We start from the raw sequence: 18,117 nt of genomic DNA, 5'->3' as shown, positions 1-18,117 counted from the left end.
TGAGTGACTGTGTACATCCACAGGGAAACTCAAAATCCCCCAGCATGCACGCTGGCCTCCGGGTGAAGTGACTGACCTACAAATGCAGCTTAGTCGCAGCTTGTGCAGTTGGTATAGGATGAACCAATCAGATTCCAGTTGTGCTTAGAGCAGATGAATGGATATAAGTGTCATGTTAGAGATACGAGGCTTAAGCATGTTGACTATACACTATTTGTCAAAGTGTGTGTGAGGAGGCTATAGATTAGAGACATAAAATGGATCATAGGTTCTGGCGGGTGCAAATACAGTAAAAAAGAAAAAGACAATGAAGAAATTCCATTTTTAATAAAAAGGTATTGATGGATACAAAGTCAAATACTCTACAAAAATCAATTGAACATTTTGCCTCAAAAAATGTGGGCCTCAATCAGACATTATCACAAAATGCAAAGGCTCTACAAATCTTTCTCCCCGCCCTTGTCATCCCCGTCGCTGTCACTGTCTCTTCCGGGATGCTCCGGCATCTTAGCATGGTCAGACGTTTTTTCATCGTCTTTCATCTCGCCGGCTTCCTCTGAGTTGGGCTCAGAGATCGTCTCTCCTTCTGGGGCGTCCTGCTCCATGGGGGTCTCTTCCTGTGGCTCCTGGTCCTGGGAGCTAACCGGCTCTTTCTCATTCCCGCTTGGTTTGGGAGGCGGAGCTATTTTCTGCTGTTGCTGCTACGGAGGAGAGGAAAGGAGGACATGATTCAAAATTCTACCACCTTTGATTCTATGTACATTCTCACTGAATATCGTCCACTGTCCTTTAACTTTCTACATTATTGAGAACGCCAGAGGCTTGGAAAGGCGCCGATTTTCTCCATCCGTACCTGTCTGTACTTCTGGGAGGTCTGGATCATGTTCATGTACATGTTATACACCAGGTTGGCTATCTCCGGCATGTTCTTTATGATTTGGTCCGGCTGCCCAGAAGCATCTCTCTGAGGAAAGAAACAAAGACGGCTTTTGGACGCGATGCGAAGGACGAGAGAAAGAACTCCACCTGTTCTTGTTGGCAGTCTTGGGCAACTATTGATCAAATGCAAATGTAGAGGGAAATTACAATTCATCTGCCTGCTACAAGATTGCTACTGAAAGCTCATTTTTCACTTGCTTGCAGCGGTCAGCGATAACTGATGCTGTAACTTCAAAATATTAGTATGCAGTAGTCTTGAAGACCAAACTGAAGAGGAATGTGAACAGAATATTCAGTCTGCAGTTTCATACAGTGCAGTCTTCTTTTCCACATCGTCTTTAATTGTCCATTCCTGTCTAACAATTCTGTGAACAGGTCAAGCAGCAGTTACTCTTTATTTATATATTGTTGCCGCTAACCAACCTGCAAAAGTTCTGGCCTGAGCGTTGTTGACTTTTAAACCGCATCGGTGCGAAAGCATCAGGGGCTTACCGACGGCAGATAGACAGGCTAAGCAGGGGCCGCATGTGTGTGCCCAAAAGAGCTGTCCCCCACGGGGTGAGGCATACTCTAGAGTAAGAGAAAGTGTGAGATGCTATGGGGTATTTTAGACACCCAAGCACGCCACTCACTGAGACACAATGACCAGACGTCTCATGTTGGCCTGGCAGGAACACGGAGAGTGATTGTGGCTTCTGAGCTTTGGGGGTTAATTTTAGCCCGGCCCATGTTTCCCATGTTTTAGATGGCCCCCGCAGAATGCTCTTAAGTGTCCGGGGTCGGCGGGTAAAGCCGCTCTCAGACGTGGGAAGGGTCAGAACCAAAGGGGAATGAAGCCGCTACTCAGAATAAAGAGGCGGGATTACACAAAGACGGGCGCGCGTGGTGGTATGAAAGGGTGTTAGAGGGCGCAACCGTTGTATGGAAATGGAAACCGATGTGTGTGTGTGTGTGTGCGCGTACAGGCTGTTCCTGGCTGTAGTATTCATGCGGTCGGATGTGGAGCTGCAGAGATCTGGCGGTGAGCTGGTTGAAGGCAGGAGTCAGCTCGAAGCAGTTTTGGAACAGCGACACTCGAGCAAAGATGTAGAGACCCAGCCGGGCTCTCGACATGGCGACCACCAGACGCCTCACGTCCCTGCGGAGCGATAAGGGGGAAACAAAAGTCGACAATTGGCTCATTACAGGAGTAGGAAAAGAAGAAGCAGAAAGAAAGAAAATAGGCTGCGCTGGGGGGAGGATAGTCTGACACTGAGGAAATCACGTGTAGGAACATCAACAAAAAAGGAATACAGGAATCAAAGTAAAGGAAGGGAGGAGGCAGCGAGGTGTAGGAGGAGAGAGGTTTAGTGAAGGATTTAGTGAAGCAGCAATAGGTGTGTGTGTGGGGGGGGCGGGGGCGCAAATGTAGGAGCTAAGATGGAAAAAAGGACTGATACACAAGTAGAAAAAAGAGAGGGAAAGGTGGGAGATCCGTAGAATTACGAGATTAGAGGCAGAGAAAGAATGAAACGTGCTTGGCACAACTCAATCGCTGTTTGCCCAACTAAAAACATGGTTAAAACTAGTTTTGCTGCCATATAAAAGTGGCCGTTTGCAGTACGTACCCAAACATTGTACTCAATCATACAATAGTTGAAGTTGCGTATACCACAGAGACAGAAAGAGCTTCTAAAAGGCCGGTGTTTGGATGGGCGGGTTTAACTGTTTAACCGGTGAACTGGTGATTTGATGCAGGAGAATTTGGCCCATATTCATGCTTCCATGCACTTCAATACAAATCAACAAATAAACAGCCTAAAACCTGGGACGTGTTCACCTGCTCTCACGCACTTCATGAGATTAAGAGGATTAATTCCTGCAATATGCAAGATGGGTTTCATGTATATGTAAAAAGGAGGGAAGGGCTTATAGAAACCATGATGCAACGTTTTTATGATGGGTTCACGCAAAATTACCTGCAATGTACAAATCTTGAAATGATAACATTTCCATAGAGATATACCGCCAATGAGCACAGAGCTCTACAGGAGCCAAACCAATCAAAAAGCAGGTAGCCCGTGGACACAGCGCTGTCGAGAGACGCCCACCCGGGACTGAGCCGTGAGACGGCGGGGCACGGTGGACGAACGGTGTTTGTGCTCATGTGCATGTCAGAGTGCATCTGGATCTGTGCGTCCCCGTCAAAGACGATTCCCGCACGCGACGGTGTGCATCAGCGGGAATGCTTCACCCGTCGAGGCGAGGGTCAGCTCGTCACACGCCGCGGCCTCTGTGGCTGTTATGGCAGCAGATTGCCGTGAGGGGAAGGTGCAGGGACAAGGGAGAGAGCGGGGGGATGCAAAGATGTGAATGAAGTCGAACCAAGATTGACATGAAAATATCTTTCTAGAACTGCAAGAGAGGGAGCGTTGTAAAATAAATTGTGTTCTGAGATCATCTTAAATGTTTCCAACGATGTTCAAACCAAGGGAAATCTGGAATTTAAGCAATCATTTGCCTGTCGTCACGAGTGTGTAACCAAATGAAGCTCATGAATGACCATTTGTGTGACGTGGGGGTGGCTGAAACCACGCGATGACGCGCCGGCGTGGCGAGCTCAAATACTGGGCAGAGATTGGCCTCAAAGGTCTTAAAACATTAAAAGACGTGGCGAATCAGTGTGGAGAGCTCTTCCGAATCACACCCGTGGAGTGAAAGGCCGTCTGTCTACATATTAATACTGTGAAATAAAGGAGGAGGTGGGAGGGAGTGAGGAGAAGAGGGAGCAGAGCGATAAGGAAACGGAGCCGAGGGCTAATAAAGTTTAATCCGGTTGAGCAGACAGTAAAAGATATGAAGACGCAAAACCTACCTCTGCGGTTTGGGTAACCATCACGCCTCTCTGACAAATGATATATGGGTATTATGGTGTGCCTTTGATCAGAACTGAGCACTTCATTTCAAAGTCTCAGCCCAATCATCGGCGCACAATGGCTTCTCTTAAAGGTACAGTCGGCTCCACACACACACACCCCGTCTTCAAGGCAGCCGGGGCTACTGTTGTTTTAGCAGCCGCCATTCATTCAGTAGTTACACATAAAAGGAGCAGCGATCTCTTGAGAGTTCACTGCCCACGTTTTCTGCCGTGTCGCCTCCCCAGAGGAGGCGGAGACCCTATTACAGAGGTAGAGCTGCTGAAGCTTTTCTGCCCAGCTTTCGTCAAAGTAATTACCTCAGGTGTCCCACGGCTTTGGTGCGGACCAGGGAGAGGATGATGTAGTCGTTCTGCTGACCCTGGAACCGGTCCACTGTTGTCACCTGCACACAAAGAAGCGTGTTAGTATTAAAGGTGCGTTAGCTGAGCCAGGTTGCCTTTTTACCTCCTCTGGTGGACGTGGTGCCTGCAGGAGGGTGTATGAGGGGAACCCTTAAACACGCAGAGAGAGGTCGGCCCTTCCTTTATAGATCCACTCTGCACAGCGGATCAATAGGACCCGAGACTACGGCAAACGAATCATGCCGAAACATCCTGCAGTCGCTGTTATGACGTTTCACGGGTTTACAAGTACAAGCAAATTGTTAATCAGCGACTTCTGCACGCACACGCAAACACACGTTCACACAGCTGTACCATGTAGGCAGAATCTCCGAATATGGACTGTCTGAATGCAAAAACTGACAATACCACAGACAGCAGGGTGACAACGAAGCCCGCATAATAGAGAGAGAATCCCCCCCCAAAGAGAAGCAAATTCATTCCCTAGAAATATTCTAGGGAATGAATTTCAGAGGTCACGTCTTTGTGGGACACGCATGTCTGTGAAGATTTGTCGCTAACAGAAATTATTTACTCTCCTTCATTTTCAAGAATACAGCGACGCCGTGTCTCTCAGCTGACGGACGACCACAGATCTCTCTTTGTCATTACTTGTTAGCCGTGCTACATCTGATTTACAGCAATTTAGCCCTGGAATGTGCAGGAGCCAGACTGCAGATTATTAAATTCCAATGTGAATCCCAACCATTACTGGGACTACTATCAGAATGTCTTCGTTTTAATGGAGTGAGATTCACAAATGCACTCCCTCTGAATCTAGATTGCATTCATGTAGGTGTGGGAGGGTCACAGTTAATCACCTGGAACATAAATATTGTTTTAGGATTTAAAATGCAGCACCAAGATCAACCAAAGTCACAGATGAAGCTACAAGTACAACACAACGATGTTTAGAGGTGCCTGCAGAGCAACACTGCATGCTTGTACTGTATGTACATTTATTTTAGACCGTAGCTGGTGCAAAATGACCTTTCTGGCCCTTTCTGTCTAATTCAAGTCATCCCAGTAAAATGGACCGGTTGTTGACGTCTGCATGGTTTTAACATTTTGTGACATATTGTCAGAGATGCTGTGCACCCAAATGCGACCTTTCAGCTACTCAGCATTCTCTTTCTTTTCCATCTCTCTATAGCTGTCTTTCCTCTCAGCAAATCTAAGAGCCTGTCACCCCCAGTCACTATTACTGAACACGCATCCCGACTATCGCCACCGACGCATTGAATGACGCTTCATGTCTTAACCTCGCAGGACATTTAACATGACCAAGCACTTTTTTTTTTTAACTGTCAGAACCTGTCATGCACTTGAGGATAAAACAACAAGGTAGCTCTGCTACAAAATACAGAGGAGACAACAGGAACGTCATGGAACAAAATATTGTGCGTGCAAAGGCAGAAAACAAACTTAACTGCCTGGTTGTTAGAGGAGAGAAAGTCAGGTGGTCGTATATATAATAAAACCCCATTAAAAGAACAAAACCATCATTAAAATAAAGCAATTACCGTAAATTTAGGAAATAAGTCCATTAAATTTTCCTATTTCGAGTGAGATATGTGAATGTTTTGAAAATATGTCAGGCACTTAAAAAAAAGTGCCAAGACACAATCAATGGAACAAACAAGCAACACGTCTGAGCAACACACTCTGCTTGAAAGCGTGCCATTTCCTTTTCCACTGTGGCACAACGAAACTCCAACTCAACTCTTGTGCGTTTCTCACTACAGTCTTGCATCTTTCTCTGGCACGCAGAAATAGTCTGCCACAGTGTAAAATGTGTGAAAAGCCTGAACAACAGAGACCGATGAAAGGTATGCGAGTAGGGAAATGAATGTAGAGAGAGAGAGGAAAATATAACCTGAGGCTAACGGGGGGGAAAAGTGTTTAGCAGAACAAAAAGAAAATGGTTGTGAAACGGCGCCAAAGGCGGATGACTTGGTGTAAAGGAAGGGAAGGGAAATACCGTGGGATGGATTGTAGACGGTCTAACAGCATCCTTCTAGGATAAATAGAACGAGCTAAAGTGCATGTTCACCTGCTCTTACACAATCCTGAATTTGATATTACAAATCAATTTCAAGGTTTTCTTCATGCACGCAGATCCACTTTGGTCTGAGAAGCAATGTATGTGACACAGAGGAGCCCTGCAGTTACGCCATACAAAGTTGTGCAAGGAGAGAAAAGACTACCGTCATTTGAAAGAAAACCGTGTGATCGGTAATGAAAGACAGAAATAGTAAAAGCCTTGAGAGAATTCCGAGCTGCGATTGTGCGACGGAGGATGGAACGAAGAAACTACGTTCATGTGCGTGTCACACATGTTCCTACTGTAACCAGCCTGAGCACCAGGAGGTGAAAACAAGGCTGTGGGGGCTGTGGATTAGCCTTGAGGGGCATGACATGTGCGTCCTGCTCAAGCATGTGATTTGTTGTGTTTCACTGATGTAGAAATGTGTAAATGTCAATGCTCCACCTGAACTACCGGTAGATTAATAACCTAGAATCAGCTTTCTTTCTTTTTGAAACGTTGGGGGTGCACAGGAAGGCCGTGTCATAATGTGCAGTCCCTGTTTGGAGGCTTTGCTCTATGATCTATAGATCTATAGAAGATCTCTGTGAAACGCTTTCAGTCGTGCACGTGTCCTTACCTTGTTCGGCTGACTGAAGAAGGGGTTGCCAGCACAGCGCTGGTTGATGACATCTCTGATCAGGTGTTTCTGTCCGTTGTAGGTGGTGAGGATGCTGATGCGGTCGGCGGGGTAGCCCAAAAGCCGCATGTACATGTACAAAGCCACGGAATACTCTGCCTCGGCAAGGTTCTTCACAGGAAGAAAGAGAACAGGACAAGCCGCGATTAAGATCCGAGCAAAAACGAGCGCCTGTCTAGCAGAGTGGGGCTTCATTTGTCAATGAAATTTGAAAACCCTTAATAACCGTGCATCACACGCAAAGCATAAACACACCCGGAGACATCTGCTGGGTTTGACATCTCGCCGCTCTCGTTCTCCCGTTTCTTGACACCCTGATCTAACTACCATTTCTTGTCTGTCATGAGTTTCTTTTCAGGCAGATAAAAGCCTACTCAGTCATGCACAATCAGCCATCTGACTTTGTTGGAATTAACAACACGCCAATCTAGGATCGCCTGAATAGGAGCGAGAAGGGTGAACGGCGTATCCCCACTGGGGATTTATGTTCAGTAAGTACGGAGTAGTGGATTGTGTTTGCAGGACAAATGTAACAAAAGGCTTTGATGATTGCATTTCCCCAATTCGATGGCAACGGGTTACAATAGTGTACCATTATTTTTAATCAGTATAATAGCCGACGCACCTACAGCAGGTTTACATATAAAAACACACCTATTTGCTATCATTATTGATCTGACATCCCAATAGGTCGTCCAAATGTAACCAAGAATTAAAATGAAAAGAAAAACAAAAATGCATGCGTCACACACATCCTCAGCATGTGCATCCTGGCTCCAAGGCTTTATTCTGCCCTTCGTGTTTGAAGAGAAAAAGAAAGGAAAAAATCCTTGCATTATTCATCCTGTTTTAATTAAGCCTGGACTGAGGCCTCACTGCCTTGAAAATAATTTATGCAGCTTTGTCAACAGTTCCTGATCGAGAAGCACTGGAGTCAACACATAAAAAAAAAAAAACAGGGGCAGCCTTTGTGTTCTTCTTCATTTGTTACCGGTTTCCAAATGGCACAAATTCAGATGAGCAAACCAGAATTTGAGTCACGTTCGGCAAAGATTTTCAGGTCTGATCCGGTGATTCTGAAGAGAACTACAAAAATGTTAAAAATCACCATCATCATTGTTCTTCTAACTTCATTAGAAGATATAAATATATTGTTTTGAAGCTTTGTTAAAGAAATGAAGTTCAGTCCTACATCTGTGACACACTCACATGAATGCACATCAGGAGTAACATCCAAGAAAACACGTGGTTGGCTTCAGCCTACCTTGTGTGCATATTCAACATAAATGTGATCTAATGGCCTAACGCCCCAGAATAGCCACTGGAGTCTGGTGCCTGGGGGGGCTACATGAGGAGTGGAGAGGAAGGAGACAAAGACTCACACAGTGCGTTTAGATAATTGGAGATATAAATCTAAACTGCCTGTACATGAAAGCCAACATTCACTTTTACTCTTGGGTAATTTAAAATGTAGCTTATGAAGCAAAAAAATCAGCAACTAACAAGCCTAGTTGCTGGCAAAAGCCATTTTCTAACAACAGGAGATGTGGGTTCAGATAAGCATCCTACCCTTTATAAGCCATTTGAAAAGTCGGGAAGGACTATCAACGGGTCTGAGTCTCAATATGAAAAGTGCTTTAACAAATGAGGCGAGGAGGCAGGAACCGACCTTTGGACCGCGGCGCGTCTGAGTTCTCCCACAAGTGTTTCTGTATACAAAGATCGTACAGTTCCCGTCTAAGTGCGAAGCAGAGTTGTGGCAATGTTTGCTCAGCTGTGATAGACATTCACCGTGCATCGGCTATAATTGCTTCTCTAGTGTCCAGTTTATCCCTTCTGGTTCCTAGAAAAGTGCATGCATATGTGTGTGTGTGTGTGTCTCCCTCAGGCACCGTGAGTGATACTGCAGGTTCCCACGAGGAGCATGAAAATGGCAACACGCAAATGGAGCTGAGGCTCATGTGACCTGGTGCCTCGAGAAGAGCACATGGTCTGTATTTAAGAACAACGGGCCTCATCTCATACACAGCAGTGTGTGCAGCTTCGACCCGTGCAGTAAAAGTCACGACGAAGCACTGCTATACGGCCATTAGCTTGTAAAATAAATACATGTTTATTTCCCTTACTGTTCAATACTATTTAAGTCAAGGGCTGGTTTAATGCTGCATAGCCATACTAAAAACGTTGCTTTCGGAAAAGGTCGCGTTCCTGTTATAAACAATATTAGGGTTCCTGAGGTGGTTGTGGTGCCAAAGTAAACACTTCACCTCCACCCAAATGAGCCATGCCCCCCCCCCCCCCCCCCCCTCCATGCACACACAGTCCTGACTCCTGAGGGTCTCAGCAATGTCCTGATGAAACCCAATCTGGCTCCTACTGTGAAGGATGAACCCACTGCTCTGTGCTGGGTAGTCAGTGTTCAAAAATGAATGAAGTACAACCACCAGTTTTAGAGGAAACGTGGGCTAAGGAGGAATATGGTTCTCTACTCTGCTGGAACAAAGTGTACATGAGTGTGTGTTAGTGTAAAGGAGGGTAAAAACTACCACGCACGGATGAAACACATACAACTATACTGAGTACGGCTTACATAACGGGGTGTATATTACCACTGACCTGGTAGAAGTACGGGTTGGGCTCTGACTCTCCCACCCCATTGAAGTCCTCCACGTTAATTAGTTGGAAGTCAAAGGTCAGGCCAGGGTTTGGCACTTGGAACTCAGGCAGCTGCTGGACATGAGGCAGGTTTCCCAAGTGTTTGTAACGCCAGTTGTACAAGTTACAAAGGCTGCGGCACAGAATAGGAGAGAAACATGAAACCACACTGTTATGTTCTCTCAACGAGGAAGAAACTCCAATGCCTGATTCAAAAAGGATCTCTAGATTTAAATAGCTGCCAGGCTGATTCACCTTGAACGTGCACGGCCCTGTGCGTCCAGGTCTATGGTGGGCACTCCCAGGCGCACAAACCGTGTGAACAGAGACTGCTCCATGTTGGAGTACTTCTGGAAGGCCATGTTCTTGATGACTGGTGGTAACTGGTGGTGGTCACCGATCATGATCCATCGCTTCAGCCTGCTGTTGCCGTCTGCTGGGTTCTACGGATGGAGGAAGGCGGAAAAGAAACAGGCGAGTCCATATAAGCAACCACAATGTTTTAAATTCAGCACAGGATAGGCTCAACAGTTTATTAGGTCCCATTAAAAGGGTTTCAACCGGCGCACCCTTGTAACTCTACTGAAAGTGGCAAGCGAGAGGCACTCGAAAATGCAGGGTTAGGGTTTAGGATTGGGCCAAGAGGCAAGCGGTTAAGTCTGATCCCAAGACACGACAATAAATCAATGACATTTGATTACATTTAATGACTTCACAATGTTAAATACTGTGCTTCAATATAAAATAATATGTCCAGTACAGAACAGAAGCACAGCATGAATGGCCAGTAGTGATTCTTTTCCTCCATGTCTGGGTCACATGAGCAGATTTTGCTCATGTGATGCGTTTTATTTGGTCTCAAGATAAATCCAATAAACCGAGTGAAGATCTGATTTATTTCCTGAAATTAATTATAATGGGTGCGTGACTGTGACATAAAAGCAAAGGGGAGAAGGAAGAATAAACTTTGTGATCTACACCCAATAGAAGGCAATAACTCACTCAAGAGCTGTGGGTGTTAGCACTAGTCAGGATGAAGTTACCTGTAAGAGGAGCGGGATGAAGGTCTCGATCTCCAGGATCTGGGCGGCTTCTTCCATCAGGATGTTGTCATACTAAAAATAATGAATCATTTAAAACATGTAACGTGAAGCCAAGCCGGACCGTACCACCGTACCGGTTAGGGTATTTTGTTGTAAAGCGAGAAGGGTCTACCTTAAATCCCAGCTCCACCAGGTCGTGACGTTTGAGTGCAGCGTGTGTGCAGGTCATGGCGATGATCTTGGCCTCCTTCACCAGCAGATACTTGGAGCGGTCCAATCCACTCCTCAGCAGCTCAAACGCCCTGAACTCCTTTCAGGGGAAACGAGGGAGAAGCCGAGGGTCAGGAGACACGTTTAGGAATCGTGTTAAATAAAAGTACAGGATGTAAAAAAAACGTATGTATGGAGAACTTGTGTTTGTATGATAATACCTCTGTAAGATAAAAGGCCAGCTATTTTGCTAACGGATGAAAGGACAAACAAACACCAGCGATTAAAAATATGGGTAGAGAAGTGTTCTATTTTCCGATTGTCACACCGTCTGTGATGTGAATGGGCAGGGAACGGAGAGAGGAAGTGAGGGCAGACCCGGACAGAGCCTGGGTATAAATATTTGATGTGTTACTATTTTAGCATTAATATTAAACCGATCAAAACATGCATTATTGATGAGGTCTATTTTTAACCCCCTTGGCTCCAGAGCGGTTGAAGGGTAAAATGGAGATGGTAAGGATTCATGTACACTGAGAAGGGGGCAGGAGAAGAGGGTCAAATAGAGGTAAAGAATTAGTGGGACTGCAGAGGAGGAAACAAGAGGAGAACCCAGGAGGCGTTTAGCATTAAAGGATAGCCACATGACAGCACATTTTAAACTGCTTCCACATTTGGAAAGGCAGACAAACAAGCAAATTCAGCAGGATGCTGCTTCACCTACGCTGCACCGCTGACAGCCATGCCTCTTAATGGCTGTACAGATTTCACTGCAGCATGGGTGAGGCTAAGGGAGGAGGGAGAGGTGCTCTGATGCAGTGATACAGGAGGCCAGCCAGATAAATCAAGGTCACCACATGTGTTGGGATATTACCACCAAGCCAATAAGTTGTTTATTGCTTTTCTGAGACATTCTCGGTGTTCCCATTAATCTGAAATGTCTTTGTTATCCCTGTAGAAGTGCTTGATGCTCCGAGGATAAATGATGAACACAGACATTCACACACTTTCTCGTCTTTTCGCCAACAATTTATCCTTCAGTTAAATAGCTTCCATCGTGATTCACGCTGTAAACTCAAACAGGATTCAGATGAAAAAAACAAAATGAAAAAAAAAAGCAACGACTTGAAAGTAGACGCATCTGCAAAGAAACATGTCTGATCTATCACTGATCATTTACAGCATCCTGTCGCCATGGCGGCCGGAACGACACGTTCACTTGTGCATGGGAGATTTCCCAACTCCTAACTTCAGTTGGTCTTTGAGTAGAATCGAATGCAACATGGCCCCCGTGAGTGTGTGCGTGTAAGACAAAAGGGAAACAAGCAGACAGGTTGGAAGTGATGCGTGCTTCTCTACATGTTATTTGTTGTGATTTGCATTTTAATGCAGATCACATTGAATTTAACTGTAATGACATGCAGGCTATAAATAACATAGCCTTGCCTCATTGCAGTGAAGTAACCTCCTTACGTCTCACTGGGTGTTAGTCAGCAGCAAGGGTGTGTCTGTGTGTGTCAGGCATTCTTACCTCCAGCTGGGTAAATATTTTTTTGATGTGGCGGTAGCAGCCCTCTGCGACGTCCATGTCCTCCTCGTACGAACGGCCCTTGAACACGGGCTGTGGAGCGTTGGCGAAGTACTTGTGGAAAGGAAAATGTGCAGCTACGGCCTGCACCTCCACATTCTTGCCCTGTTTCGGCCTGACTTTACTCATGTACTCTTCCCAGCGGGATATAACCTGTGTTGGGGGTTTGACACAGCAGAATGTCAGTAGCCTCCGTGATAGGCTGCATTTAAGCGACCGGGTCCTATGTTTTGTACGGTCTGCAATGGTGCATGCTGAACACAGCAAAACACACATGTGAACAAAAGAGGATGATTCCTTCATTTACACAAAAGAGCCCCTGCTGAGCATCTAATAAACCTGCTTCAACCGAACAGCAGGGCAGTCCAGTTCTATAAATACAGTACCTCTGTGGAAAAACAACTTTAAAGATAAGATGAAGCGGTCTGCTAGAGGACTTGAATAAGTTAGTCATCTTTCTGTACGTGTAAATGTCTATTGCCATCACTGATCCCAGACAGAACGCCAACAACCCGTTGACATTCTTACCTTCAAATGTTACGGAACAACAATGTTGGCGGGTTTTCCATGCTCATATAAAGTGAGGAACCCGGCTAAAATGAAATGTGGTGTTGAGAATCCAATCTCCACACAACATCAAATTAATAAGGTGTGAAATATTGTGTGAGCGAGACAAGACATCTGGCAAGGTGCAAAAATGACAGCATGAACTAGAGCCCGGACACCAGGGATGCTATAAGTATTTGTGATGGCTTTAACGCTTCTATAAAATACAGATTGAGCTATGACAAACAGTCAAACTATTTCAGTAGCATCTTTGCCCCATTTTTATGTGTCTCGCGTGGCTGTTTGTGTGATTTAAAGGATGGAAAAGAAGGATGTTATAGCTTCAGACCCCTTTAAATGACGCATAGGAGTTAAAGGGAGTAACTATCTGCAGTGTTGTTCTTCCTGGAGCCCAAGAGGACAATGATATGTGACAGGCATTAACAGCAAGGGTTGAGACTGCTTCTAAATATCTGCAGCATCAGCAAAAAGTGCAGCGACCGCCTGGACTTGATTGGCAGGAGTATGTCTGAGGAACAGGACAGACAATGCAGAAATCTTATACTCATTTATCTGTCTCTCTCTGTAAATCAATATTGATACCCATTCATTTCAAGGATGCATAGAGGCTTAATGGTAGGACTGAGGGATGAGCCTGAGCGTCGGGACTTTTGAAAGGATTGTACCAGCCTGAGTCAAAGATCAATCTCACATTTAGTAGGAAAGAAATCAGCCCTGTATCAGCAACTCTGCACTGCCTACCAAAGGGATTTAAGGCCGATAAGATTCTACTGATTTCTTAAGCAGCACCATCAATAAAACCTTTGCAGTTACCTGGTAAAGGTAGAAGTGTCCAGCAGTCTCACATGTGTAAGACACGTCTCCCGGGACATCTAAACTCTCCTGGAACCTCCCCACCTCTCTGAGAAGCTCCAGTCGTCTGGCCAGGACATAGTTGACCCTGCCGTATCTGGAGACAGATAGTAGGATAGCGAGTTGACAATATGTCTCGGAAATAACGGCAACTTTAAGAGATTAAGAGCGTCGCCATCGGTGGAGAACAGGATATAAAAAACAATCTAATGTACCGGTCAATATGATGCAACAGCGTACTAAGGATTAAATAAGGGCACCAGCGGCCCTTCACTTTACATAAGGCCATGCATCCTATTTTACAGCTAAACAACTCGGCTTAAAAGCAATTAGCTGGTAACAAGACAAGCAGCAGATAGAGGAAGAGAGGAAGTAGGAGAGGGTCACTGGGTCTCAGGAGAAGAGAGTCTATTTTTAAAATATGCTCTAATAGCAGATGACCTAAAGACAGCCACAGTTCACCTGCTTGGTCTGAAAGAAATTAGATAATAATGTGACATTCAGCAGAGACAAAACAACAAAATCAGTCAGCGGAGTGTGAACAGCATTGAACCAAGAGCAAGAGCACTATGGCAGCAAATCTTCCTCCAGAGTCTGGATCTAAATGCATGCAATTCATTGCTAAATGCACAGAGACATTGTTAATTGATGGCGCTGTAGCTTTTGCATTGTTAGCATTCAGAGCAGCATCGCCACCTTCCACTTTGTCAGCTACAAAAACAGTGTTAATTAAAATTCCCTGACTCTCCCCTCCTCTCCTCTGGCTGGTGTGGAAGGAGTGCGGAGTGCATGCTGCTAGCTGAAGCTCCTTCTTTCATGTCCGCTTTGCTGTATTATTTAAGATTGTAATGAATTGCTTCTTTGCGCAGACCCCATTTCCAATGTGCTGCTTATTCACACTCCAGCCATACATGTTGCAGCACGAGCAAATGAGCGACGTGCATCACGCCCTCCTCTCTCTTCTAGAAGTGTAGCTATAGGCTGCAATTTATTCAGGACCAGAGATGTATAAGGGAGGAATTAACTATTTAAGCTCTTAGGGCGCTGGAATGAAAACTTAATATTAAATAACACTGAGCTATTTATATTCAGCAGCTGACTAAAAAGCTTTCCAAGCAAAAAAAGCATAATAAAAAAAAGGAGGTTGAGGCTGCTCTGTCTAATAATGGTGCTAAATATAGCCGGGGTTATGGAGCGCTGTAAATGTTTGGAGTATCTTGAGATAATCTCTTAAGTGTGCCATGAGTGCTGAAAGTGTACTCTTCTCTTTTACCGTCTCACTATGCGTCAGCGGTGAGGACTGAGTCAGTGCCCTTCAAGGCATCTCACACACACACACACACACACACACGTGGAGTGTGTGCGCGACCTAAATCTGTGCATGAAACACCTGAAATTAAATTAAATTAAATTAATTCATGTATAAACTCATGTAATCACTCAATCATACTTGTTTTGTTTTACACAATAAATAGTATTGTGGATAAAATGTTGTGGATCAAGTTCCACTTTAGGATCTACATTTAAATTTTGGGAAGAGAAGTATTTGGAATAATACCACTTCTTCGTAAAGCTATCAAAATACTACGCACATTTTGTTTTAAACCATTTACATTCAACATAATTATGAAATATCTTGTGCACGTGGTGTGTTCTTGTGGTGCACGGCAGTGACGAGAGGGTTAACCAGACGGGAATTGCCCCTGAGTGCAGGGCTGCAGGGATACATCCCTTTCTAAAGGCCTTAGAGGGCAACGATGCCTAATGAAGATAAACCAGGTCTGCAGCCTGACATGTGGGAATATCGAATATCCTTGTCACTGTGTTGGCTCAGGCAAACTATGCATGCAACTGAACCGTGTGTGTGTGTGCGCTATAAGTCTGCACACATTCATTGAATGCGCTTCTATTCTTGAGGATTCAAGCCGTCTCAACTTTCACACGTGCTTTCCTGTTTGTTTAGGTGGTGTCTGTCAGCGATCTCTCCACCTGTTCCCGCCTGTCCTCACCTGCTGAAGTCCTTCTCGGTCTCCAACTCCTCTTCGCCATGACCCAGACGCAAGAGGTGGCGCTCGTCGATGTCCAGCGCCATGATCTTTTCAAACAGCTGGTTCAGAGCCTGGTGTAGAATGAATTGGAAATGCGATGAAAAGAAAAGTGTCAGGAATCCATTATCGCACCTTGTGGTTTGTAATTGTTATATTCAACTAGGCTTCATGTGACAGATGTAGTATTTGGGTCGTTTCAGCCGGTGTAAAACAAGCAGATTACCTTATGACTGAACACAGAGTGAAACGCTGGTGCAAAAAGGAGCTTAAGCTGTTTCAATACGACTAATAACCGGGCGCAGTGCTTCAAATCCTCACATTTACATCAGAATTATCCAGATTTTGGAGTGTGTGTGTGTGTCTCCATGGTGGGTTTACCTGATTTGAGTGTGTGACTATGAGGGTTCTCTGCTCAGGGAAGTTGTGGTAGAGGTTTGAGATTATCTGAACAGCAACATCTGTCTTTCCGGTACCTGGTGGACCAACGACCTATAGACACGGCCAGATGTGAAGAAAGAAATGTTCAAAGAAAGAAACAGAAGAGACCAACACAATCAGATGTTAGGTAAGTGCCAAGGATCTTGCCTTGGCATCACCTTAGTGGTTTTGACAGCTTGGGTATATCACAATGGGCAAGGCTGGTGCCCCGATATACCAGACAGAACGAGGTCATGGTTTTGGATGGATCGCCTGCCTTTGTGCTTGTCATATGGATGTTAGCAGCAGTTAATTTCTTGTACATTGTACAAGCTAATAAGGATCGTATTTACTTAATATAGTGCATCTAATGGACGACATACATATTCATTAAACAGGCTGATCTCAGGTGAGTCATTTCTGCCAAAATAGTAAGTGCAATTAGATATGCCTGCATAAATCAGTATTTAATCAGCTCCTTGGTTTCCCTACATCAAAGTCAAACAGAGGTAGTGTGTGCGTGTGCATGTGTGCGTGCGCTACGGCTGCTTAATGACTGTGACATATGGCAAGAAGGAAGGTTATAGGGGTGGAGAGCAGAGCGGAGAAAGGCATGCATGCAGAGTTGTTTTACGACTCTGCTGGTAGCCCAAAAGCTGGATTTACTTCTGCTCGCTGTACAATAAATAACTCAAAACCCCGCTGCCAGTTTCCAATCACCACATCCAAACGACACTTTATAAAGCAGCGACAAAGCAGTAGTGTGCTGGAACGGCCATGATGTGAGTGCGGTATGGCCTTGGTTTTATCCGCAGCTTTAATCCGATGTCATTTCGTGTAAACAGCGCTCGAGGTTCGCCGCTGCAGTGACGGTGCCAAGATTACAGAGAGTTTTAACAGAATGCGTCATCAATCAATTTGAGTGATGGCGATAGGGAAAATAAACAAATACCGGTAATGTTTTTTCAATACTCAGCTGATCCACTTTGTGACATTTACTTTTTAAATTATGCAATTAGCTCCTAAAACAGGCCGTTTTCACCCATGCCTAATGATTGGCTGGTCCGGTGGCAGGAAGTGGATGCATGCACTCAAAATTGTTTAGGAAATTAAAATGCATGAAGTCATTTTTAAAAAATCTACCTACATTTGTTAATATTCAACCCCGTATGATGAACTTACCATGGTAAGTCCTGGCTGCATCCCTGCACGAATGGCTTCGATCTGAGTGGGAGTGAACTGAATCGTATTCCTGCAAGAAATGCAGATTTGTGATGAGTCAGCAATCGGAATAGCCTTGACAGCATTAAAACGAGAGTTCAAATCTTCTTTAATTTATATATTTTAAAGAGGTGCTTGATGCTGTAAGTTTACTGTGTTTTCATAAGCCTTTGCATATCAAAGTAGAAACTGGAGATGCTGAAACAACAATTAGCTGAATCTTAATTTTCACAGAAGGCAATTATATTATGGCGCTAAAATTAGTGCAATGATAAACACATTTCTGTTCAACTTTAATTGCATTAGAACTTCCAAGTGTGGATCTAACCGGTTGCCAAAATAGCATTGCAACTTTCATTGGCCAACAAGTCAGAGAAGATACCATGGAGACTTGCAAGGACAAACAAATCGTAGGCGACCTATAAAAAGCACTGGACCAATGCTTCTGTGCGGTTTCATATTGTAAAGATATCTTTAGGAGATATTAAGGTCTCCAATGAGGGTAATGCTCTGAGTTAAGGTAACTTCTTTTAAAGATTTCAGACAATATTTG

At 44.7% G+C, this 18,117-nt stretch overlaps 1 protein-coding gene across 1 annotated transcript in view; it reads right to left on the bottom strand.

Moving 5' to 3' along the window:
• Positions 1-310: 310 nt before the first annotated feature.
• The window catches only part of aqr (aquarius intron-binding spliceosomal factor), a 32,225-nt gene continuing 14,418 nt past the window's right edge, over positions 311-18,117 (bottom strand). The window contains exons 22-35 of the mRNA XM_068751965.1: positions 17,526-17,595; positions 16,305-16,415; positions 15,888-15,997; positions 13,840-13,975; positions 12,403-12,612; positions 10,834-10,971; positions 10,662-10,733; positions 9,874-10,061; positions 9,580-9,751; positions 6,904-7,074; positions 4,154-4,239; positions 1,903-2,077; positions 854-964; positions 311-701 (exon numbers count right to left, since the gene is read on the bottom strand). Of these exons, the coding sequence (XP_068608066.1) occupies positions 438-701; positions 854-964; positions 1,903-2,077; positions 4,154-4,239; positions 6,904-7,074; positions 9,580-9,751; positions 9,874-10,061; positions 10,662-10,733; positions 10,834-10,971; positions 12,403-12,612; positions 13,840-13,975; positions 15,888-15,997; positions 16,305-16,415; positions 17,526-17,595 (2,014 nt within the window). The 3' untranslated portion in view covers positions 311-437. The remainder of the gene's footprint in view (positions 702-853; positions 965-1,902; positions 2,078-4,153; positions 4,240-6,903; positions 7,075-9,579; positions 9,752-9,873; positions 10,062-10,661; positions 10,734-10,833; positions 10,972-12,402; positions 12,613-13,839; positions 13,976-15,887; positions 15,998-16,304; positions 16,416-17,525; positions 17,596-18,117) is intronic.

Source organism: Brachionichthys hirsutus, chromosome 18 (assembly GCF_040956055.1).
Source record: "Brachionichthys hirsutus isolate HB-005 chromosome 18, CSIRO-AGI_Bhir_v1, whole genome shotgun sequence".
NCBI lineage: Eukaryota > Metazoa > Chordata > Actinopteri > Lophiiformes > Brachionichthyidae > Brachionichthys > Brachionichthys hirsutus.
This window is presented reverse-complemented; position numbering and strand designations above follow the sequence as displayed.